At 35.2% G+C, this 25,217-nt stretch overlaps 2 protein-coding genes across 5 annotated transcripts in view; one reads left to right on the top strand and one right to left on the bottom strand.

Annotated features, from left to right (window-relative positions):
• Positions 1–18,740, top strand: part of LOC128996372 (cell adhesion molecule Dscam2) — a 190,050-nt gene extending 171,310 nt beyond the window's left edge. Inside the window, exons 30-41 of one of the 4 annotated variants that reach the window (XM_054421668.1) lie at positions 638–786; positions 1,638–1,758; positions 2,143–2,241; positions 3,156–3,341; positions 4,204–4,497; positions 4,942–5,088; positions 6,663–6,806; positions 7,753–7,922; positions 8,564–8,636; positions 9,114–9,209; positions 15,731–15,902; positions 16,870–18,740. In XM_054421668.1, coding sequence (XP_054277643.1) covers positions 638–786; positions 1,638–1,758; positions 2,143–2,241; positions 3,156–3,341; positions 4,204–4,497; positions 4,942–5,088; positions 6,663–6,806; positions 7,753–7,922; positions 8,564–8,636; positions 9,114–9,209; positions 15,731–15,902; positions 16,870–17,080 — 1,862 coding nt within the window. In that variant the 3' untranslated portion in view covers positions 17,081–18,740. Of the gene's footprint in view, positions 1–637; positions 787–1,637; positions 1,759–2,142; positions 2,242–3,155; positions 3,342–4,203; positions 4,498–4,941; positions 5,089–6,662; positions 6,813–7,752; positions 7,923–8,563; positions 8,637–9,044; positions 9,210–15,730; positions 15,903–16,869 lie in introns of all 4 variants that reach the window. The other 3 variants (XM_054421666.1, XM_054421667.1, XM_054421665.1) reach the window with 3 other exon arrangements.
• Positions 18,741–19,264: 524 nt separating this feature from the next.
• On the bottom strand, positions 19,265–24,617 carry LOC128996334 (uncharacterized). The gene is made up of 6 exons (XM_054421594.1): positions 24,365–24,617; positions 23,747–23,874; positions 22,100–22,247; positions 20,663–20,799; positions 19,897–19,981; positions 19,265–19,403 (listed from the first exon to the last, which is right to left on the bottom strand). Exons 1-6 carry the CDS (start codon positions 24,518–24,520, stop codon positions 19,371–19,373), a joined length of 687 nt encoding a protein of 228 aa, XP_054277569.1. The 5' UTR covers positions 24,521–24,617; the 3' UTR covers positions 19,265–19,370.
• Positions 24,618–25,217: the final 600 nt, after the last annotated feature.

Here is a 25,217-nt window from a genome sequence, read left to right as displayed (position 1 = left end):
GTAATGAATGAGATAAGAGAGTAAACGTGTAAAACACTGTTTAGAAGTTGTTACTTCATTGATTATACCATCAGTTTCTTTTAAATGAATAGACACATTTTGAAGCATCAAAAGGATCAGACTTGTATAACATGTTTTTTTTTTATGAGGTCTCTGATACCATAGACAAATAGAATAAATATAGGCTTTCAAAGGAAGGTTCCGGTCCCCACCGCTAGGAGTGCCGTGTAGTTACGGCGCACACCGCTGTAGGCGAGGAGCGCAGGAGCCGTATGTGACCAGCAGACACTGCAGTGGTGTGCGTCGTAATTACCCGGCAAACCGAGCGGTGGACACCAGAACTTATGCTAACTGCAGCACAGCTGACGGTCTATATTTATTCTATTTGTCTATGCTGATACTCAAAGACCGTAATTCTTAACTGTGTGATCTAAATTTAGTTTCTTAATAGGAATGGTTGAGGTGAGTTCTAAAGCGAGGTTGATGGAATCGTTTTATAGAACTTAACTCACTCACACTTTCAATCCAACAGATAAACTTTACTGCCAAAACCTCTCTAGTTACCATATCTTTACAAACATACCAAATATTAATGTGTTGATGGTTATACTGCATTGAACAAGTATTTATGTTTTAGTGCCAGCACGAATCATATCATTCAGTAGACAGATCATTACGCCATGGAAGCAGAATTTGACACTCGAATGTAAAAAAGTTGGATCTCCCCCTCCTACTTCAATGTGGAAACTGCATGGAAAAGTTCTTCAGACCAATGGAAGATACCAGGTAAAAGGATATATTGCAATTTGAATGTTTTTTTTAAGAAATGAGAGACTTTGATGTCGAAATTCTGCAATAATGTAAGACCATTCAAATAACAAACAACAGCACAGATTTAAGTGGAATGCAGCTAATTTTATTTGCACAACAGTATAAATTAACAGCATAATATTAGGAGAATGTTGATAGCTTATAAAATATGAAGAAAGCTTTACTTACAAATTAAGTATTTTACTATGGTTTTTTACCTACAACAATCTGTTTCTGAGGACTTTTTAAATCACAACCTGTGATATTGATAAAAAATTGCAAACAATTGAGTTGTCGTAAATTTTCTACTGTAGTGTGAGAAGGCACACTATCGCTTAAGGACTGAATAACATCTAGAATTAATTAAAGGAATCTTGGACAAAACGCAGTGCGGGAACACCGTTCTCACACGGTCCCATCCCACCACATCATCGCATCCCGTATAAGGGACCATACTGAGCTTTCCACATCACAAATATATGCTAGCCTTCCACAGAAAACCTATGCTTATGTGGTTATGTTGTAAAGTGAAACATGGATTCATAACTTCTTCTGTTCAACATAACCAGCGTATTTTGAGATTTAAGAAAAGAATGCACGAACAGAAATTTGTAAATTTAAAATAATCTCGAATTTGTGTTGAGTTATTTCCGTTGTGGTCTTATCCATTGTTCGATTGTTATAATTTTTTACAACGCAGATTTTGCAGCATGATGAATATTTTTTCTTTGGCAATGTAAAATACTGGGCTTTTACAAAAAAATAAGATTTCTTGTTTTTTAAGGTGAAAATAACACTTGACTTATTTCGTTGTTAATTCCTTGCAGGTAAGCAAGGAAGGTACCCTGCACATTCGGGACATACAACATGGCGATAGTGGCAACTACACGTGTCATGTTGACAACACTCATGGCAAAGATGACATCGTCTACACCGTACATGTTAGAGGTACTACTGACTGTTGTGTATGCTTGATGAGCTGTTTTACGGTGATTTTGGGAATTGTTATGTTTAGCTATTAAAAAATAAACAAGAATAATTTAAACAATCTGACACACTGAAGGGAACATTTTATTAAATTTTTTTATAATTTGGTATAAATAACATATAAACTTAAGTTGATTTTATCGAGTTTTTTACGACTATGGGAATGGGGTTTGCAAATTTTATAGTTTTGTAGCATAGTTCTTAGGTTACATTGCATAAATATGCATAAATAAAGACACTAATAACTGACATTAATAGCTATTGTACTTAAATGCTTACTCTTTATTATAGATTTAAGCCTTAGTTAGACATTGTTTTAAATTATTGCTTTGGTTGTGTTCTCAGTTCCCCCCGACCCCCCTGTGTTGAGTGTGGTGAGTTCAGAAGTTGACAGTCTTCATCTCAAGTGGACCGACAAAGTGCAGAGGGACATTCCTATCTTAGGTAACTATAGATTAGACAAAGATTAGATTAGATTATCTATAGATTAGATTCATCAATAAAGATACTTAAAGTTTACTTTTATAACAAGCTGTATAAAAACTTTGTTGTTCAGTGTTTATTTCAACATAATTATTTCCTTATTTATGAATAAAATACAAATGAATGACTTGGCTACTCACTGGGGATCTAACAGAGATAAGCAAATTGTTTTTTGACCAAACCAAGTGTGTTTGGTGCAAGTGAATGGATTTTAAAAAACTATTTAACTTTATTTACAGTTTTTAATAGAATTTGTGACTAAAGTAGGAGCCTTAGGAAAGTTGTTTATCATTTACTTTTAAGTTTATGCACAAATTATACACTGTGATGAATACATTGAAATGATACAAACCATTTGTTTTATATTGGAACACCCTTTAAATTAAAACATGTTTCAATGTTAAAAGCAAGGACAAGAGGGTGCTTCTTCAGAGTATTCAATTGACAAAATAGCAAATATTTTCCTTAAGCAGTCCATTTAACAGCTATAAAATGGTAACATGTTAATCAGAAAAATTACCTGCAATAGCAACTCACACAATCGATACGCGAAATTGCGTATGTACATAAACCTTGTATTAATCAACAGCAAAGTACTATCTGCAACAACTTCATTTTATTTCATACAACGCCAACTTTAAAGCTAAGGTGTTGATTGAATGATTTGAAATCATTGTTACTGATCATGATCACCTGATTCATTAGCCAGGACCTTTTAGAATGATCAAGCGCAGCTCCATAAAAAACTTTGGGCTCTTTGGAACCAGAAAAAAAACTACTGGTACTGACTTTTCTCGTGGAACTACTAGCTTTCTGATTACAAGATAAACAAAATCAGCTACCACTACAATATACTCATGTCCAAACTGCTCCAGGTTATGTGATCAACTACAAAAGGGACCACGGAGACTGGGAAGAGATTCACATAGAGTCCAAGGCCGACTCTCATATCTTGACCAACCTGTGGTGTGGAACAAGGTATCAACTGTACATCACTGCCTACAACAAGATAGGGACTGGGCTGCCATGTGATATTGTCAACACCTTCACTAAGGGAACAGGTGAGTGATATTTGTAGAGAAAAATTGCACTTTGAGTTACAAAACTCTGACGGATATATATTTGGATTTACTAATATTAAAAATATTTGTAACTAGTTTCGGGTAGTACTACCTCAAGCCTTGTACTAATCCAATATATTTCCTACCCATATGTATGTATCTCACAGTTGTATCTCAAACTCCAGGCGGTATATCTGCCTTCATCAATACAGCCACTCGCTCTAAGCCCTGACTTTCTCATATCCCTCAAGACCATTCTCATCATCATTCTTTGAGCATTCCAGCTAGTCTTTTGGTTTCAGGAGCATTTCACAATGTTTCTTAAAAGTCTTTTTCCCTCAAAATGTGTCCAGTTCAACGTAACAACCTCTGGCTTTTAATCTCTCCTTTTAATTTAGACAGGTTGATTAAAAGCTAGAGATACTCACTCAGAGGGTGAGTCCACCATAGACTTATATAAAATAATTTGTATTTTTTACTATACAATAAGGTAAAAAATAAAAAGGCTTTATATCTATGAATAATCACAGGTATTCAAAGTGTTTTTTTATAAGTGTTGGCCTGAATTTTTGATTGTCTTCTTCTTACCATAGTAGTTGGTAATAAGAAAAATAATAATAAAAGACACTCCAGCTAAGCATGAATCAGGTTCTTTGTTTAGGTTCCTATGATATAAAGGGTAGGGGTTAACCATTGAAGTCCATTGCCAGTTGATGGATCTGAATTCATTGAGTCAGGACTGGAGCTCGTAGGAGACCTTAATACACAACAGCACTTATTAGATAAACCTCCATTAGGAACTCCTAGGTTAGGTCTACTATAACAATTGACTACCTCTCCTAAATACATAACAACATTGCAGCACCGGTGATGCCCAAGGCATCGCAGCTACTGACAGTCAACTCCACGGCAGTTACCGTGTGGCTAGACGCGTGGGGAGACGGAGGCTGTCCTATCCTCTACTTCATCGTAGAGTATCGGGAAGAAGCCAGGGCAGACTGGACCTTGGTGTCCAACCACGTCCAGCCCACGGAGAGAGTTCACAGCATCGGCAGTCTGGCGCCTGCTACCCGCTACTACCTCAAGGTGACGGCACACAACAACGCGGGGTCGAAGGTCGCCACTTACAACTTCACCACACTCACGCCTGATGGAGGTTAGTTAACGAACTTTTGGATATTGAACGATACTATATGGACCAGCTGCAGCCTTTTATTCTAAAAGATCATAGTTGAATGACCCACCTACAGCAGTCTAAAATTCATATTTTCTTCCTTATTTTTTGTTACTGAGATAGCTGTTGTGACATAAAAGATGCTATAGCTTACAATAAGCTCTGTCCCATCTACTGAATTAGTAAACTACATCAGCAAACTTTGTTGGTGATTAAAACTCAACGATCTTAATTTGTTTATTCTAAAACTGGTGACAGTAAATTTTAAACATGATGATGATGGTACACCATTGCCACTTAAAAGTGGAGAGAAATCCAATAGAAAAACCTCAAGGGGTTGGTAGTTTCAAAATAAAGCTTTTGAGTTTAAGCCAATCGTTTTCAAGGTCAAGTTAAGTGTATTGCTTACATCATTCAAAATTTCAGCCACTATCATGCCAGAGCTGCTAAGCCCAGTGTCATCCAACAATGGTGCTCATCTTTACACCAACCTCAAGATTGTGGCTTGTGTCTTCCTACTTCTGGCCATCCTCTCCTTGACTGCCTCAGCTGGCTTCTACTTCAGGAAAAGAAGTAAGTGTTAGAGTTTCTGTAGCTACTTAGCTGCCCTGAATAAGGTTTCCAACTCCTTCTGCAACAGTCAAGGTATAGTAAAATGTCTGAAATATAAAAAAAAATTTGTTTTATAGTGCTTACAAACTAAAGGGTGTCCCAGTAAGAACGCCGGATTTTAGGAGCGTCTTATTCTTATCTGTATTTCAATAGGAATTTCCAAATTATTAGTGATTTAATCAGTATTAGGTCCCATTTGTAGTCATGAATCGTTACACGACGGATCAACACGTGGTCATAGTTAAAGTGCACTACAAGTACAGGGAACGTTTCGCTGAAACGGTGCGGAAGTTGCGCGCAATTTTCGGCCGAGACAATGCACGAAAGTCGTCTGTCCGAAGATTGATTTCTAAGTTCGAAGAATTTGGCTCAGTTTTGGAAATTAAAAGACCAGTGCGCAGTCGGGCAGGTCGCTCCCTTGAAAATATTGATGCTATACATGATAGTGTAGAGGACAACGCAAGAACATCGATTCGTCGGCGTAGTCAGCAGTTAGGCCTAGCTCAGAGCACAGTACAAAGAATTTCTGTATAATACATGTTCCCTTACAAAATTCAACTCACACAAGAGATCAAGCCAAGAGATCCCGTAAAACGGCTTGAATTTGTAAGATAGGTGGTTGGAAATCAAGCTGAAAATGACATATTTTCAACAACTTTGCTGTTTAGCGATGAAGCACACATTCATCGTGCGATTTAACACCGAGTGACTACTTTCTGTGAGGTTATTTAAAGTCGCTTGTTTGCGCCAATAATCCTCAAACAATCCAAGACATGAAGGAGGAAATTATTCGTGCCATTAATAGAGTTCAACAGCAAGAAGGTGAATAAGTTATGGAAAACATTGTCAAAAGATGTCGGGCTTGTCAGCAGGCAGCAGGTGGGCACTTAAAAGACATGATAATACATTACTAATCGGGGATACTAAGCTTTAAGATTCCTGTTTCATATTGTAATTTTAGCATGGAAATATATGGTTTATTAACAATTTAAATCCGGCGTTCTTATTGGGACACCCTTTACTTGATGTAAGTATGAAGAGTCGCAGAACTTATTAGCTGCCTTGAGTATGGTTTCCATACCTCCTTTTGCTACTAATGTCCTGGGATGGTAAGATGTCCAAGATTCTCAAACATGGCCACGGTATAACTTAAGAGCACAATAAATGTCTACAAAAAAAAGATAAAATAAAAAATATGTTAAATTTATTCATTTTACTTTCACTGACTGAGAACTGAGAAGAAATGTTAATGGGTGTTGTAGGAATAAGATGTGTGCCAAGACAAACTAAAATAATTACATTTTCTATGTTGGTATATAATTTAATTTTTTATTAGTTCTCCATGGGAAGCCCACCCCACCTATTTTTGGCAAATATAGGTTTCCAGTTTTTAGCTAAATCCCTTGAGTGTGTCTAAATATAGCAACCATATACTATAGGTAGGATCCTACAATGGATCATAAATAGATTCTATAAAATAGTTTACTCACAACATGTATATACTCCTATGTTAATCTAACACATGCTCGTGCCAGGACTGGACAAGAACAACCTGGCAGAGTCTGCGTCTGTGGCTCAAATGCAGAATCAACAGAACAGAGACCAGCAATACGCAGTACACGGCGGACAGAGCGGCCAACTGTCACTGGACTCTGCCACATACAAGACTGACTCAACAGGTACGGGTAGGTTCTATCATTTACACACTGAAACTCAATATATAGGTTTGTGTTGCCTTCAAATATGTAGATTTGTGGTTTTGATACACTTTGAGACTGAGCTAGAATAGCTGTTGGACGTAGCAATGGCAAGTTACATTAGTCCCATCTAGAGGAATCAACCATCTCATTGGCTCATGGCTTTATTACAATCCCACAATCCCCTATTCCCACCAACCTGCCTCTAATACACCACTAAGTACAATGTATACTACCCCAAGTACATATGGCGGCCAACTTTCTCTCATTCATTGCTACCTCCAGTTAAATCTCTAGCTCAGTTGTTTGATCGTAGTAACGGTATATTCTTGACTCAGATGTCATGTTTGTTATTGGGTTATCAACAAAGCTCTCCTAAAAAAGGCTGATATTATATAGCCAGGGCCGTATTTTCTTAACGGCAGGCACAACAGTTCTCAATTTTTTTGTCTTTATAAATTTATTTCGGCGATAATCTGCAATGAAATCTGCATGACCGAAAAAGTTCTTCAGTATTTCACCGTTAAGGTAGGAGTTGCCACTACGTGGAAGATGTCCAGGATTTTATCGCGACAGCGGGAGTAGAAGATCATGTCCCCGCAAACTCGGAAGATCTACACGATTTTGTCATGATCAAAGCAGACAAAGATGATGCGAGAGACTCATGCAAGATGTTTCTATTTCTCCGCGGGCAAAGGATTCGTTCATGATTTCCCCATGGTCGGAGGAGACAAAGATAATGTTTCCACATTCGGGCAAGATGTTACCTCTTTCTCATTTCTTACTTTTCTGTGCTTGCAACGAATTTTAGCTGTTTTTATTAAACGCATAGATGTAAGAGATGTTTGGTAATGTTACTGTTGAAGGCTATCATTAGCTTTTGGGGCTCAAAGGTTGGTGTTATACAGTGATGTAAATAATGTTGCAGAGTACATCGAGGACATTTGTCCATACGCAACATTCCAGTTGTCCAAACAGCCTTACAGTGAGAGCACGTACAGTGGCAATGTCTACAGTGGACCGTACCACTCTGTCAGAGGATCGTTTGTCTACCACGAGCCCAAGACTACCACTGCCGACACCTACAAGCCTAAATATGTGAGTCTTTGTTTTATTAACATATTTTCTGTAAAGTTCCATAGTTTCTTAAGGATTATACCAAGGACTAATTCAGCTTGGATTGTTTTGGTTAAGATAACAAGAAGCAAAGAAAAATGTCTTTTTCCCCATGTTCTTTACAGTTCTTTTCCTTCCCATCATCTTAATGAGTGTAGGGGAGATATACGATTGGTGTCGTTCATAGCAAACCTACTAGTCGGTTAGTTAAAAATTTACTAAAGACATATTCTACCGCTGTAAGCCTTTCAATTTATTTTTTAATAAAAGAGGAAATCAGATATGATTTTTTTGGTGTGATCAATTCATGTCACTGATGCCATACCATTCATTGAAAGGAAGTCTAACAAAACAAGTCCAAATGCCAAATGGCATTGTAAATGAGCTGCTTCTGTGTGGCTTTTCGTAGAGGCCAATAACTCTAATGGGTACTACAAATACAATTAGTTTTGCCCAACTTTTTCTTAAACATAAGTTCAAAACAATGCATCATATACTTATTCTTTTTATAGAAACAATTTCCAGTAGTAAGTTAGTAATCAGCTCCATTAATTAAGATAAAGATATAGTTGAAATTTAATATTAGCTTTCCTTTTTGCCTAAAATTGTATGTTTTTTTTCAGCAAAAGGAACCAGAGTACACTAAAGTAAGGAGAAAAGGAGGAAGACTGAGAGATCCACACTCCGAGAGTCAAGGTAAATATGACTTATTATATGACATTTAAGTGAAGATTTTCAAGACTACCTTGATATCAAGATTTTTTCAGGAAAGCAGGTCTTAAGTTTTATAAATACTGTACTGTGGTGTTTATACTAATAAAACTGATGCTCCCCAATTAAATTGCACCAAATATGTTTTTGTGAATGTTATTTTTACAGAACAGTGTGCAAAGACTGCAAATTGATTTTGTTTGTCATTTTTGCTATGTGCAAGAATTTTTACAAAACTAATGTTTACCTTTGTTACAAGATGAAAAATTCTGTTCTGTTCCCGTCCTGATAATCAGGAAGTAAAAATCCCGTCCTGTACTAAAAATACAATTCTGTCAATTCCCTCTTAGTGCAGAAACGTAACAGAGCGAGCATTGACACGTCGTGTTTCAGAATCAGACAACCTGGGCAGCACAGACTCTGAGGTGAAGAAGATTCTAACGCTGCACCTGCCTATTTCAGAGTACGATACCCTCGGCTCAGACAGTGAGGGGGACACGGGACGACACAACTCTGCTAGTCAGGAGCTCGTGTCCTTCAGGCATCGTATGCCTCGAGGTAAATTGTGTATAATTCATCCTTCAATTTTGTGCATGTGAATCCTGATGAGACAATCTAGATGGGAAAATGCAATACAGTAGGGGGTCTTAACCGACCCTAATGGGACCAGACCTAGGTCGGATAACTCAAAAGGTCGGATAAAACGGGTAATATCTAAAATCATAACACAATGAAGTGCTATTCATTTGGAATTATATAATCATTATTTTGAAATCATACTTGCATTATTTATCAAATAAACTACTCTTATCTCCTTTTTCATATTGATAGAAAAGTCACAAATAAACACAAAGCACGGTTAAGTCAAATAGGACTACTTTCAGTGGAATATATTATAATACTACGCAAGAGTCAATAAAATTCCTATTTTAATAACTTTAGTACTGTAATGTATTAATTGATGCTTTCGAAATACATCGTAATACAGTACAGAACCTTTTGTCGACATTAAAGATACAAGCGACCATTTTGTTACAAGACAGGACGTTTATTTATAGCCTCTCACTGAAGGCTCAAGCACAAAAACTATCTTGACCTTGGAATTGTTAACCCCCCTTCCATATAAGTTGCATTGTTTGTTTACTCCGGCGATAAGAAATCAGTTCTCAAAATCGTAACGCAGTTTATGATGTTATAAGTTTGCCGCACAGATAACAAATCAGATCAGATGTGCTCGAGCTACGAACGATGATGACAAACTGACAATAGGCTATGCTATATCTTTTGTGATCAACACAAAATAACTTATTGTTAGTCATATCCTATGGAGATAAGCGTATGGTTCAGGTCTCATCGCCCAGCGTGGGAGCGGAAATGCCGAGATTCCTAGAAAGCGGCGGTTAAACCGAGCTGCTCTCAAAGCAAAATCGGTTAAAACAAACTGCATTATTTTACAATGGAAGGCGGATAATCCGATTATCGGTTAATACGAGGTCGGTTAAGAGCCACTGTATTATTGTGTGATGTTTTCCACCCTTTTTTTCTACCATAAAACTTTATAGAGTAATATTTTTGCATTCCACTCAGTGAAGGAGGTAATAATAATAATAATTACAATATATGGATGAATTATGTTTATTATTTACTAGCTGTGTGCCCCTTCTATGGACGGGTATCTTGTAGTCAGTTGAAACCTTATTATATTCAGTTCAATAGATTATAGGAATACTCACAACATTCGAAAACAATATCTGACAGTTTCAAGCCAAACCAAATGCTTTGCAATTAAATGTCACCCGGATATAAATATTTTTTGTTCTATTTGATAATCAACGATTAACTTAACATTAAACTGGTTCTTGGGGAAAAGTACCAGTACCGACGAGAGTCGTCGTCGAAATTTGGCTGTGGATAATTGGGCAGGCCTATGTACCAATAGGATATGGACCACAGGCCTATTGGTGGTATGGTCAACGGATAGTTAGCACAATAGTGGTGAGTCGAAACCGAAACTGACACATTGGAATAGCGATTGTTACGATCAAAATGAAATCACACAGATCTTCTGAAATTGCAGCAACATCCACGATCACCCGGTGTAGTTGTTATTTTTTTACTTGACACGACAGCATTCGAAACGCCGTAATGAGTGGAAACCTCGATTGTAGGCTTTTGGTGCCGATGACTAAAAAAATGAAAATTTCCCAGTCCAACACAGATTTTTTTTCTTGGTTATCAAAACTCAAAGTACAAGTTGATATACACAGAATCTCCGGTTCCCGAACTGGGTGGGAATGGTTTGTTATTTAATTTAATTTACAGTTTTACACATATTATTGTACTTGCGATCAATCAAATCTGTTGTGTAAGCCATACGTTATTAATCTTACTTGCTTTTGGATTTGCTTTTACAATTTTTAATACTCGTACCACATGTTCAGGGTTAAAGACATTTTAGTTTTTCATTAATGTTACAATTATTTGTTATTTAAGGTTAGTATAGCTTTGGACTCTAAAGCTCAATTTTAATATGTTAAATATCGTAACTTTTACAACTCTGTTACAATTATTACTTGATTTTTTATTATATTTAGTTTTTTCCTACTCTAAATTCAGGGTCCTTGACTGGGTGGGAGGCTGTGCAGAGGTCATGTTGGGTGAAGTGGATGACGATATACTTTCATTTAATTCCTGTGTAGCATTAGACACAGAGACGGATTATTTTAATTTTTTTAATACGAAACTTAATGATAGCACGTTAAAATTATTTCACATTAATATTCGTAGTATCCAGAAAAATTTTGACGAGTTGTTAGTCTTATTACATCCGTTTATTCATAATCTTGATTTCATTGTTCTTTCTGAATGTTGGTTGAGGGGTGGGGTGAGGGGAGAGGTTATAGAGGGCTTTGACCTTGTGACTACAGATAACTATCGCAATCAGAATGACGGTGTACTAGTTTATGTTAATAATCGTCTGGCTTTCACTTATGTACAGATTACTATTGGAGACGTTTTTGGTTTACGCTTGAACTTTACTTTACACAGTGAGCAATACATTCTCACTACACTGTACAGAACTCATGACAGCAACGTTGACTTATTTTTATCAGAACTCGAAGAATTCTTTAACTATTTGCCTTTGAATGTAAAGATGATTTTTGTGGGTGATATAAATATTGACTTGCTCAAAGGTAATCACATTTCTGACAGATATTTAAATTGTTTGATAGGCAATGGCTTAGTTCAGTGCATTGATAAACCCACACGTGTCTCTTATAACTCTATGTCTTGTTTGGATCATATATTTGTCCGTATTGCAGATTTAAAATATATAGATACAGCTATTTTTGAGACAGGTATCACCGATCACTATGGAACTGCACTGAATTTGACTGTAACCACGAACAATTTATCCAATAACCAGTCCGACAAGACACGTCACACTTACATTGACCGCACACTACTTGCCGACAATCTTACTCACGCAGATTGGGGAACCGTTCTGAACTGTTTCGATACCAATGTATGTTCTGAGCGTTTTAACGAAATTATATCAGTGTCTAATGAAAGCTCAAGAAAATTATCAAATAACAATACAAGATTTAAAAAGATTAAACCTTGGATAACGCTGGATCTTGTTCAACAAATTCGTGAGAGGGACAAGCTTAGTAAAACTCTAAAAAAACAACCTTTTAATGAAAACCTAAGGATTCGCTTTATCATAGTTAGAAGCAATTTAAGTCGATCGTTAAAAAATGCAAAGAGAGATTATTACAGAAGCAAAATTAATCAGGGGAATAAAGATCCCAAAGTGCTTTGGGGTGTTATCAATGAGCTGTCTGGGAGAGTCAAATCTCGAGATGCGTTTCCTGTACAGAAGTTTTTACCTCAATCACATGTTTTTAACGATGAAACATTAAAGCGAATTGCTAGTGATTTCAATACTTTTTTCTCTCTTGTTGGTCAAAATCTGGCCAATAATATTGACTCTGGAGGAACCCCAATACTGAACGACGCTGACTACAGATATGACTCGCAGCTCACGCTACATACAGTCACTGAACATGACGTCACACGTTACGTTAACTCACTTAGGGGAGGGTCTGCACCTGGCTTTGACAATATATCTGCTGATTTTCTAAAACAACAAATACATATTTTTCTCCTACCGCTAACTCATTTGATCAATCTAAGTTTAACATCAGGCACTTTTCCAACCCCCTTTAAGACAGCCAAAGTATATCCTCTTTACAAATCCAACGATTTTTCAGACGTCAATAACTTCCGCCCCATATCTATGCTGAGTGTTTTCTCAAAAATTTTAGAACGCATTGTGAAAGATCAGCTTGTTAATTACCTTGAAACAAACGAAATTTTAAGCAAAGAACAGTACGGTTTTGTAAAAGAAAAAAATATATCTGACGCTCTATTCGAAGTAAGTAAAAACATAAATGATAATATCTCTCACAACAGACGGAGTATGCTAGTATTCCTAGATTTAAAAAAGGCATTTGATTCTGTTGATCGAACAAAGCTATTAGTTAAACTAGAAAACATTGGCATTCGTGGCACCGCTCATCAGTGGTTTCAAAGCTATTTATCCGACAGAAAGCAAAGTGTGGTGATTAACGGAATTTCCAGTGACGTAAAACCCATAAACTATGGGGTAATTCAAGGAAGCACTCTTGGGCCTGTCCTGTTCTTAATTTATATAAATAATATCACAAAACTTTCAATTAAAGGCAAACTGTTTTTATTTGCCGATGATACCGTCATTCTTGAAAACGGGACAAGTTGGGAAAACGTCCGTGATGATGCTAATCATGATCTTCTTTTAATACAAAAATGGTTTGACCAAAATGTTCTATCCTTAAATGTTTCAAAAACCAAATTCTTACCAATTTCACTAAGAGATACTACTGATTATAACTTGGAAAATATTTCAATTCACTCTTGTGGCAACTTTTTAAATAGATTTTGCTCTTGTGAGCAAATTGAGAAAGTAAATTCCTATAAATATTTAGGTGTGATTTTTGACAATCGTATGAAGTGGTCTGACCACATACATTTTTTAACCTCTAAATTACGTAAATATATATTTGCATTTAGGAAACTGCGTGACATATTAACAACACAGGAAATGAAGCTAGCATATTACGCCTATGTCCAGTCGTTACTTTCATTTGGCATTATCGTATGGGGCGGAGCTTTTCCCACTTTTTTAGAACCTCTCTTTGTCCTTCAGAAGTTGTTACTCAAAGTTTGTTTCAATAAGCCAATTCGATACCCCACTAACACATTATTTCGTGAACTATCCTTACTCAGTGTCAGACAGTTATTTATCAAATTTCTTTCAATTCATATTTTCAAGAACTTCGATTCTATTTTTAACCAAACATCACATTCTTATAATACCCGATATGCACAGAATGTTGGAATAACTACCTCCCATTTAGCCAAGTCTTACTCATTAACAAATTCCTCTTACATTTCTGAAGTTTTATATCGTAATGTTATCTCCCGTTGTAATTCTTATCATTTGTTCCATTCTCCATCGATTACTATTTTCAAAAAATGCATCACTGGCTGTCTGATAGAGTGGGGTGTAGATGAATCAGAACTCCTAATCAAAGCAGAGTACAGGCAGACTTGACTCTACTTTATTCTCCCGTAATCTTTACTGAATAACTGAATTACTAACATCGAACATTCTTAACTACATATATTTATATGTATGTGCCCTCCGCCTTGCCTCATTCCTTAAATTGCTCATTCACCAATTTAGAATCAGAATAGTTTTACAATTATATTAAATCATTTGTTTTTAAGATTCTCTGAATATCTATGAATATAAATATTATTTATATTCATATTATTTTCCATTTTATTTATTTTTCCAACAAATACGTCAGTCACTGATAGCGACTGAGCCTACGCACAGGCTTCCAGCCCATGTAGGCTTATTTCCTTATGTTTAACATAGCTTCTCTGAGACCTTACATCCTTTGTTGTTATTATTAAGTTTATTTGTATTTTTATATTTAATTAGGTACCTATTTTTATCTATGCAATAGCAAGTAGGGTGTCTGTCCACTGGAAGTTATGTTATAATTTATATTCTGTATTATTATTTGGAAATAAAGTATGTTTGATTTGATTTGATTTGAATTGTGAGCAGAAATCGTTACACAGTATTAGTAAACAACATTTATTGTAAACATATCAGTAACAGCTAGAAAAAAGAATATTCATCCAAACAGCTGTTAGTAATTTCAAAAATGATGTATGTAGTAAACATAGGGAGAAAACTTGAAAAAAATCGCACGAAATTTGGCTTTTGATCGTCCGTTATTTTATTTCCAAAATAGTGAGGCCATATTTTAATGGCTAAAGACACTCTCGCCAATACTGTGAATACAACTAAACTAATAGAATCATGATCGGTAGGCCTACTCTAGTTTTCTAGGTAGGCCACATAAAATGCCTTCTCGACTGTGACAGACAGACAGACGGCCAGAAATTGATATAAGACTTGTATAAAATGTTAAAATGACCCAAAAATTTGTAATTCTGAGCCATGTACCCTACAGACAAAACTCTAATTTTATTTACATAGATGATTTTGCAAACTTAACTAATCAATTTTACTTTTGTGAAGTGTGAACCTTTTCCAAGAAGGTTGTATTTTTGCAATTAATGAATACCTACCTAAACTAATAGCAAAAAGTGCAATAGTTTTAATTTTGACAGTTGGGGCTATTTCAGTCATTCACTTAGTTCTTATTATGTTAAACATACAAAATAATCTTGCCCTCATTCTAATATCTTGTTGCCTATACACAGTTAGTTGCCAAAACTGGGCAGAGAACTAATTTTACCATCTGTGGCAGCGGTTAGGAAGGGCATGGCGAGAGGGTAGCCGACTCCTCATACCTATGGAGGAATATCTATAAATTAATGTAAAAGTTTCTCATTAAACATAATATAACCCCATGACCTCCGCCACTGTCTTAGACAGCAGATTTCTCGTTTGAATACTTAGGTGAGATTTTTATTTTATTGGGGCTGTTTTCCAGATGTGGGCAAGGGGGATGAGGAGACAAGCTCTTCCTCAGAGACGTCGCCCAATGGTGCAAGAAAGGCGTTGCCGCCCTCTCGCAAGTCCAAAGGCAAACAACAGCTGTTGGGCAAACGACCTGTGAAGAGCAGCAGTGGCTACTCGTCTCACACTGAGGAGACAACATTCAGGTAAGAGAAAATGTGTGTCGTAGTATTTAGTCTTATCTGAAACATTACAGTTAATGTGTGGCATTACAGTTAAGCCACACAGGCTACATCAGAGTCTCACTAATGTTAATTGTTGGTGAAAAGGTTACTGTATTTAAATTAAAAACAAAGCTACATGTGACTGAAATATTAAACAGGGTGTCCAGCCACTCGGAAACCATGAAATCAGTGAATTGTTCTTGAATTTTTATGACTCAGAAAAACTCTATGAATTGTATGTACAATTTGATCCCCAGTAGCCTATTGCCAAGCATTCATTTATTAACGGCTTTCTTTTGGTGCATGAGGTCATTTTGTAGTTAGCAGAACGTAATGATGGGAGTTAATAATGGGTGTTGCTGTGTTACGGTAGGTAATCATTTATATTTCCGTAATTGCAGAAGCCAATCATGGTGTCACCATGATTACAGGAAATGATCACAATCTTGACATGATCAGGGGAGAAAATACATTTATGTTTAGTCATTTACAGTAAATGTACATTGTTACCAGCATTTCTGGATAATTTTAACAATTTGGAAATCCATAATCAGTGTCCGGTCCCGATTTGTTTGGATAAGTAGGAGTGATGTATTTGTTCAGCTGAAGAATTGCAGATTTCTGTAGATACAATAGACCTTATTCAGGCAGTTAGAACACAAAAAGTTGACAATACAATAATTAACTTAATAGTAATACGTATTTTACCCCTAAAACGGAAGTATACTAGAATAAAAGTTGCAAAACTCCAGGAGGGAAATGGTGCTTTCAACTACCTGTAACTCTTTTCTTGAGTAAGTTAGTAGTTTTTCCATTCCGTATCCATATGTACCAATCAACAACACGTGCTATAAGCTGTTTTACTGTTTGTGTATGTTACAGTAAAGTTTATGGAGTATTTTAAATATTTCACGGTAATAAAAAAATCTTTTACGATCTTCTATTCCAGCACCGCAGACATCCTGACGCCCCGCAGCGTTTGTTCCAGTTTCTCCGAGCGTATCCAGCCTCCTTCGCGGTTCTCAGACTCTCGTTCGCACTCTAGAGAGTTGAGTGAAGCCGAGTGTGACATGAAGATGGGTCGAAGGTCGTCCAGGGGAAGTATCGGGTCTAACCCTTCTCGGCTCACTAGAGAAACAAGCTTCCAGATAGATGTATAGCCGCACCCCCTCTCCAGCCTAAGTAGTGGCTGGAAGATATGATCTGCGTTGGTGGATGATGAAGCGAACAACTTGCTACTTGAAGTAGCAAACACGAGGGTTGGAGAGCTTACCTTTGTTAGATGTTGCAACTTTGGTTCTGAAACTGTCTTTCTGTCCGGTTTCAACATTTTAAATAGTGTCTGTGGTGATATATAATGCAATTTCATGTTTCCACCTGGGCAGTAAGATAATCTGTGACTAAATTCAAGAAATTGAATTGAATGAGTAAAGATAACTTTGCACAATTTCCACAAGTGCCATTTTGAAGCGAGTCTCAACAGTTCAATTTCTGAAACATTATCTTAAGAGTCCATTTTATATAGCAAGATTTCAGACCCAAAGTTGCAACTTTAAATAGGGGTATTAAGTTTCACCTTACCAAACTATACGCAGATCTTGGTACAAAGAGTACCCCAACTACAAGACATGATTCAGTGCTTACCAGTGGATTTAAGGTAATAAACATGTTTACTTTTAAAAGACTGCCCTACAGGGAACTTAGGATAACCAAAATGTTACCAATGTTAGATTTAAGATTTAAGTGTCTCATTTTTCTTTGAGACTGATGACTGTGGCAATAAGCAATGCCACGATCGATTTTAATCACTCTTCGGGTACTTTGTAAAAACCGAGTTCGTTATTTTTATAAATAATCAGGTTAACAAAAATACTGCCTTCAGTTAGTATAGATTGTAATTTTTATAATTTATTACTAAGTGTGTTTTGTAATGTGCCAAATAATGAAACCCAATACTGCTAGTTCTTCAAACCTTTCAGATCTTGATATCGATGTTTTATTACAAAATTATTCTAAACCCAACATCAAAGTTCTTCCAAACATTTTTTATAATAAATTATTAATGTATCTTCTTCCAATATTTTGTTTATATAATACGGTTTTATAATTTGTATACATTCTAACATGATATCGAAATGTAATAAACTAAAAAAAAAATATTTGCATTTTGTAATATATTAAATAATTACAGATAGTTACCAAATCTTAGGTTGTAAATAGTGGCATACCCCTGGTGTGCTTACATATCAAAGGATGTTTTATCTATAAGTGTCTCGGAGGAATGTTATACTACTTGTTACGATGGAATATTGAACGCTACATTGCCGGAATTATCACAATTTATTCTCTGGCAAACTACACAGTTTCTCCTCGTCCTAGCTTTATTTACAGATGTTAAAGAAGTGTGTTATAGGGGTTTAGCTCCATTTTCTTAAAAGCGGTTAGTAATTTGATTTCTCCATATTGGGGTTTCTTTACCCCAATAGTTTTGTTTTAACTTTAACTTTAAACGTTTGTAAATCTTAAAAACAATCATCACCATAGGCACAACTACACATACCAGCTCTACAGTATTTTTTCCGTTACTTAAATGGAGCTAGTCACCTAAACCACGACTTCTTGCAGTGTTTATTTGTCAGTTGTAACCAGCAAATGCCGTAAATGTAGACTATTTGATGTTACCGTTGACCATATTACTATTTGTAAGGATTGTTAAAGGGTCGAGTGCGACTGCACTTTGGTTAGAGCTCCATGATGAAACTAGTACCTAAAAATGACTGTAAGTTTTGTTAATATTAATAAAGAATATGTTTAGTTAAATGTCTAGTTTTATTTACCTTTTCATTTTTTTTTATAAAGCAAACGCTGGGATATGGTTGCAAGGTCATCCATCAATATGGGCAACAGGGGAACGAGCCCCCACCATGAGACCCTATGTTAACAAAATTGTTCTTAAATGTTTAAAATTGTGCAAAAACTCATAAATTTACAATACATAAAGCTTGAGTATGCTGCACACTCATGTTTACTTATGCTGCATGATTTTGTTTACTTATACAGACAAATAATTTGTATTAATTGCAGCTGTTTATAGTAAACATATGATACACACAATAGCGTTCTCAGTTTCGATAACTGGAGTGGAGTGAATGATTACATTATCTTGGAGTTGACTCTTTTACAAAGGAAATTATGAGTGTTAGGGTTATTCGTTTTGAAATAACACCTATAATACTTAGCAATTGCTCAAATTCGACCGACAGGTGCACTAGTATTGTTTGCTTCTATAAAGTTAAAATAACAAATACGAAGTTCTATAAAATAAAATATATGTTTTACGCTTTATTATAATAAAAATTCCAGTAAAATGTGTATATTTGTATAACAAATCTATAGCCAGTTCTCAGTAATAGATGAGTAGAATTGTTAAGTTCTTAAGAGTTTTCGTTTTCACCAAACCTCAGCCAAAGTTTCTGCTACTTCCTGAAATGTAAAAATACGCCTGAAACCTGATGCAACAAAATCAGGACGTAAAAAGGCCTAGTTTTTAAGATTCTCTTCTGATTTTCATGGAAAAGGGGTATGATGAGACAGCTGATCTGGATGAGAAAATTTGTGTCAAGGGGAATTTAGGGAGTGTTAGGGGGGGGGATTTAGTCCAAGGGGGTGTTGGGGGGGGGGGGTTTAGATATGGAAAAAAGGTAATTCGGTGTAAAATGTCTACAGAGAGTTGAGCTCAATGGCCTTTTAAGTGAGCCCCTTTATCAGACCATTTGGATTTCCATTGAAATAAACTGAAAACTCAATGTTTCAGAAATAATACCAAACTTTTTGTCTATAAGGCTTAGATTATTTTTAAAACAATGCCAATGTAGACTTTGTTCAGTTTTACCACCTAAATTATGATCTATTAACATCCACCATGGTTTTATACTGAATACTTTTAGCACTGGAAATGTGAAAGGGTAATACTTACAAATGGAGTAACATCCGGATGGAATCTTCTCACTACTCTTCCACTCTTGTCCACGACAAATTTTGCAAAATTCCACTCAATAGCACTAAAGAAAAAAAGAGTATTTTAAATATGTATTATGGTTATTTTAGTAGGAAAATTTGGTTATTACATAACTGCAAATTCAATAGGTATATAAGGTTTCACCCCTCCGATTTCTAATTTTACTTAGGCAATGATCTATCACGGGCCTTTTACATATAAGAAATGTTCCAGATCCGTTCTTGTAAATAACCCATATCCCAACAGTCTACCCTTAATTCAGTTAAAAACGTAACTGTTCGCACTGTATGAATATAATAATTTACAGTGAAATTAACAATAAAATTCAATCTTTGATTAGTATATTGCATCTACTGAATGAAGTAAGTGTGTTGTTTCAGGCTCTATAAAACCATTTTAGATTGCTAAATATGGTATTTATTGCGATTGATAACGAAAACCCGGGTAGGTTGTTTGTTAGGAATTAAATCTTAGAAAAATGTGTGTATAAAATTAAAGTCTTTTTCAATCAGTTTGGAAATGAACTTAGGAAAAACAATTTTTATAAATAAATAATAGAGTAGATAATAGAAATAGAGTAGACCATGTGAAAATGGTCCAGTTAAAAAGGCAATGGCATTGCAACTGGGATTTACTTCAAATGATCAATCGCCGCTACTGAGAAACAATGTACTAAGCACGTGTTGCAAATGCAATCATATATTCTGAAGGGTTTATAACTTACATCTTATCCATTTTGTATTTCAGATATTTCCAGAGAGGATGAGCATTCTCTCCGTTCACATTAATTTTATCAAATAAATCAAACTTCGCTCCTTTTACTTCAGCAAATCTACAAATTTCCTCATTCGTGCCTGGTTCCTAGGATTGGACATAACCAAGGTTAGGCTTATACTTTAAATATAAATCCAACTATACTACTTGGTGATGATGGTTGGATTTAATTATAAACTAACAATTAAAACCGTTATATTTATCTAAATTTAACTCAACTAAGCTTGAAATCCCGTATTGGACAGGCCTTGTGAGCAATCGTGAACAATTAACCATTAACTGACCGAGTTTGGAGGGATTTATTTTATTTCATTTTACTCTCCAGCTGAAGTGATAGTAAACAGCTCGTCCCGAAGTTGATAGAATGGGACTAATGGGAGGATTCTTTTGTAGGTTTTTGCAGTATAATGCTTAACTAGTGTACATGTTGCTCGAATTCGAGCATTACAGGAGTTATTTCAAAACGAATAACAGTCATATTTACAATGAGTTTAAAAGAGTCAACTCAAAGATTACCGGTGTGTAACTCGGACCATTTTTATCTTTGTCACTGATAAACCTAAAGCATTCCGCCGGTTTTCTCCTTCTAAAAATGCCTCGCTGTACAGGCAACACAGGCCATTCATTGATAGAGGGCCAATTGATAACGAAAAGTCGTTTTGGGGTAGTGTTAGGGCGCATTTGTAACCTAATATTTGAGATTGTCCAGGGTCAGTTCTGTTCTGTTCTGTTCTGTAGCTGCGGTCGTTATCACGATTACGCCTCCTGTATATGTTTCGTTGTCGTCGTGTCGGAGGTATTTAAAAAAAAAACAAATAAACAAATTATAGCTACACAAAACAACGATAAATGCACAAATTTCAGTTACAATCATGCTAACACGACCCGTCATAGCTACACAAAACCACGATAAATGCACAAATTTAAGTTACAATCATGCTAACACGATCCGTCATAGCGACACAAAACAACGATAAATATACAAATTTAAGATACAACCATACTAACACGATCCTTCTTGGGGGTTATGTTTACACAAACTCAAATGGTAAATAAATGTACTCAATGCGTTTCATTGAATTGGAAAATAAATAACAGCAATTAAATTATACAGCTGATCAAAATGTAAACAATTATGTTCTTCATAAGGATAACATAGGAACATTTAAAGCCACTGGGGCAGAGCCCAAGGGACTTTTTCAAAAATGTAAGGCCAGTTTGCAAATCTACACGACACGATCTTTCGAATGAGACGTCAATGGATAAAATCGGTTAAGAAATGGCGGAGGAGTTCAACCGACAAAGTTTCATGTAGCACATTAATTATATAGGTAGATTATAATCCACTTGAACTTAGATTATGTTTAAAATTAACATCAAACCATACTTGTTCTCCAAACTGGTTGCAAGGAAACGCCAATATTCTGAGGCCCTTTGACTCTCGATACTTCTTGTCCAGCTCTACCAGTTCCTCGTAATTTTCATCAGTGAAACCACATTCTGATGCTACATTCACTATCAGCAGCACATGACCTCTGGGACAAAATATATACATGCTGTTGAGAAATTGGTTAGTTAATATTTAATTATGAACACACTGAAAAACATGGTACACTCCTGTTTTTACGTCATTCGTGTGTCACAATATAAAGCTTCTGGTCTGTGTGGTGAACTAAAGGATGAGTTAGTCATATAGGTTAGCCAAAATAATAATAATGGAGAATTCCATGGAGAATTTTTTTTTTTTTGTATGAAATGAAATGGAGGCTCGTGCCTTAAAAACTTCTACGAGTGTCGTAAAGACTATTAACGCGAGTTGCGTACACTACTTTACCTATAAAAGTTTTTTTAATTACTAAAAATCTGGTTTTTTCATTACTAACAATCACTACTCATAACTTCCTAGAGAGGTTATGTTTTCGTTTATCGTCATTGTCACTGAAAGTGATGCAATGACTTATTGTATAATCAGCTGATTTCATGTAATTACGTGTTTGTAAAACTTTGTTAAATAATAGTTACTTTTTCAGGGAATAGGTTCTGCTAGCTGCATTCTTACCATAATTACTGTATCAGGTACAATTAGGGAAATATTGCATATATTTTTGGACAACTGAATAATATATAGTGAAACAGTTAATTTACAATTAGATCTCAGCATCGAATATGTGGTCCACAACGAGTTGGGTGAAAAGTGGTTAAGGGTTTTCAAAATAAACCAGAAGAACTTTTTCATTTATCAATTTAACCTTATTTTGTTTCGTCCATTTAATGAATTGCTGGTATGTAATTGCATATGGTACCTTTGTTTTGATTTTGGTGGCAAAAGATTAGCACAAACAGTTTGTGCTCTCATTTCTATCTCCTCAACATCACTTTCACTAACTGATATTTTAAAATCAACCTTCATTTAACTTCCACCAACTTAGGTTAATAATACGCGAGTATCAACAGGAACAAGCCAGATCAACAATTAAAATTGTCAACTGATCAGCTGATTAGTTGAGTTGAAGTATTACAATTGTACTTCTTTTCTCTCAATCCTTGAACCTCATTGGTCGTTACCCGTGATGATATGAGAAAAACTATGCTGATATGAAATGAAACTATGCTGATATGAAAGTAATCAGCTGTTAAGAACTGAACTGAAATGGCTACTTTAAAAAACGGTCATAGGTAAATTTATTTTCACTACACTAGGCTACTATTAGTTGAGCTGTTTTCCTTATGTGTTTATAACCTGTGAAACATCATATTTTCAATAGCTGTCTATTGTTTACCACCAAAAATGTTCCACTGTCAACAACTTGAAATATTTGTTATTGTTTCATCAACTGTTTCAATTGTCAACAGCTAAAGTAAATATTAACTTTAAATTGAAGACATGTAAAAAAATTCTATGAGTTTTGTAATGAACAAAATAATTATTCTTTGTAGTGTGGCCAAAAGTAACGTTCAAAACACGAGTAAAGGTGGGTCTATACATATTCTCGACCATTTAAAGTGCGAGATTTATCGATTTATAAATACTCACTTGTAATCTGCTAATGATACATTTTCACCCTTTATATTTTTCACTGTGAAGTTGTAGACAGACTTTGCATCTTTCCAATGAACATTTTGATCAAATTCCCTTTCTACCTTTTCTTCAGAAGGAAAGACCTAGAATGTTTTTATATGCCATATGACAAATCCATTCAAAGTTAATAACTGTTCCCATGAGAAGTTTACTTGTTTGGGGTTGAGAAGAAAGTAAAAAATAAAGTAACTGGTTGAAACGAATTACTTTTTTACTAATAGTGCTTCTATAGTTCGGCCGCTTAGAAAACGACCTGCGCGCTAATGCTAAACCAATGCTGGAGGAGGTCGTTTTCTAAGCGGCCGACCTATAGTAAATGTTCCTACTTCTCTTATAACTAAGTTTTGCAGAATGATATATTACAATCTTGAGTAATAATTTGTTAAATTACTAGATGATTGAAAAATTGTTCTACCATCAGTCACTACACAAGTAAATAAAACTAGTATTGCAGCTGTTGGCGATTAACACATTGGTTTGATTGAACTCGAGTAATCAAACAATATTCAAAAGGATCAAAAAGAGTTATATTACATGGTGTTAAAAGTTACTTAAACACTACATCATACTTACATGATAATAAACAGTGAAACTTAAAATCCCACCTACAACCACTGAAGCCACACCAACACATATTGATAGTTTGCTTGCATTCTTCAACTTTTTAAAATAAAATATTAAAGAGTTTATTGTAATAGCAAGAAGAAATAACAGAGATTCAAAGAACATTCTCTACTTGGAGCAAAACTGTCGATTACTCAAATATGTTGGAGAACAATTGAGAAAGTAACATAGTGTACACGTCAAAACAGTTATGGATTATAATTAGATCGCTTTCAACACAAAGACAAAATGTGAACAGGTGTAAATAGGTTTGAGTAAGTTGATGTAATGCCAGCCAAGCGTAGTATATGACGTTCTGGATAACTATTGTATGCTGATAAGTGAGGAATTATAAATTGATCTCTTACTGGAATATCAATGTTAACAGTTTATTATAAGAATTTTTATGTTGATATTGTATTTTTATTTTTTAAGAAAAGACTTTGAAACACAAAGTTGCATTTCAGTAAGAACGTTTATTTCTTTACATTCATAATACTTTTCATCAAAAGTAATAATGATAAAACTTTCAGGTTATAATGTAAAGGAAAACAAAGAGGTAAATTTAATAAATTTATACAGTTAACATGGATGAAATAGAAAACTTATGTTGCTCAAGATATAAATTTATTACAGTAAAATAATTATATACATTGGTTATTTTTAAATTCTAATACAGTATTGATAGTTTAAATATACACTCTGTTCATATTTCTTAGCTAAAAAATGTTAACAGTATTTATTAGTTTTCTTGTAAGACATAACATTTTATTGTAAATGTAATTAAAAAATATTACTGTAGAAAGAAAGTTAAAATAAAAAT

This window comes from Macrosteles quadrilineatus, unplaced genomic scaffold, assembly GCF_028750875.1.
Source record: "Macrosteles quadrilineatus isolate MER2022 unplaced genomic scaffold, UCM_ALF_1.0 Scaffold_6__1_contigs__length_79288215, whole genome shotgun sequence".
NCBI lineage: Eukaryota > Metazoa > Arthropoda > Insecta > Hemiptera > Cicadellidae > Macrosteles > Macrosteles quadrilineatus.
The sequence above is the reverse complement of the archived record's forward strand: the minus strand, read 5'-3'. Positions and strand labels throughout refer to the sequence as shown.

Coding starts and splice junctions, on each gene's coding strand:
- LOC128996334 (XM_054421594.1), bottom strand. CDS start 24,520: ATGTTCTTTGAATCTCTGTTATTTCTTCTTGCTATTACAATAAACTCT. Junction 23,875..24,364: donor GTTTCACTGTTTATTATCAT/GTAAGTATGATG, acceptor AAAACATTCTAG/GTCTTTCCTTCTGAAGAAAA. Junction 19,404..19,896: donor ATCCGGATGTTACTCCATTT/GTAAGTATTACC, acceptor TTTACATTTCAG/GAAGTAGCAGAAACTTTGGC.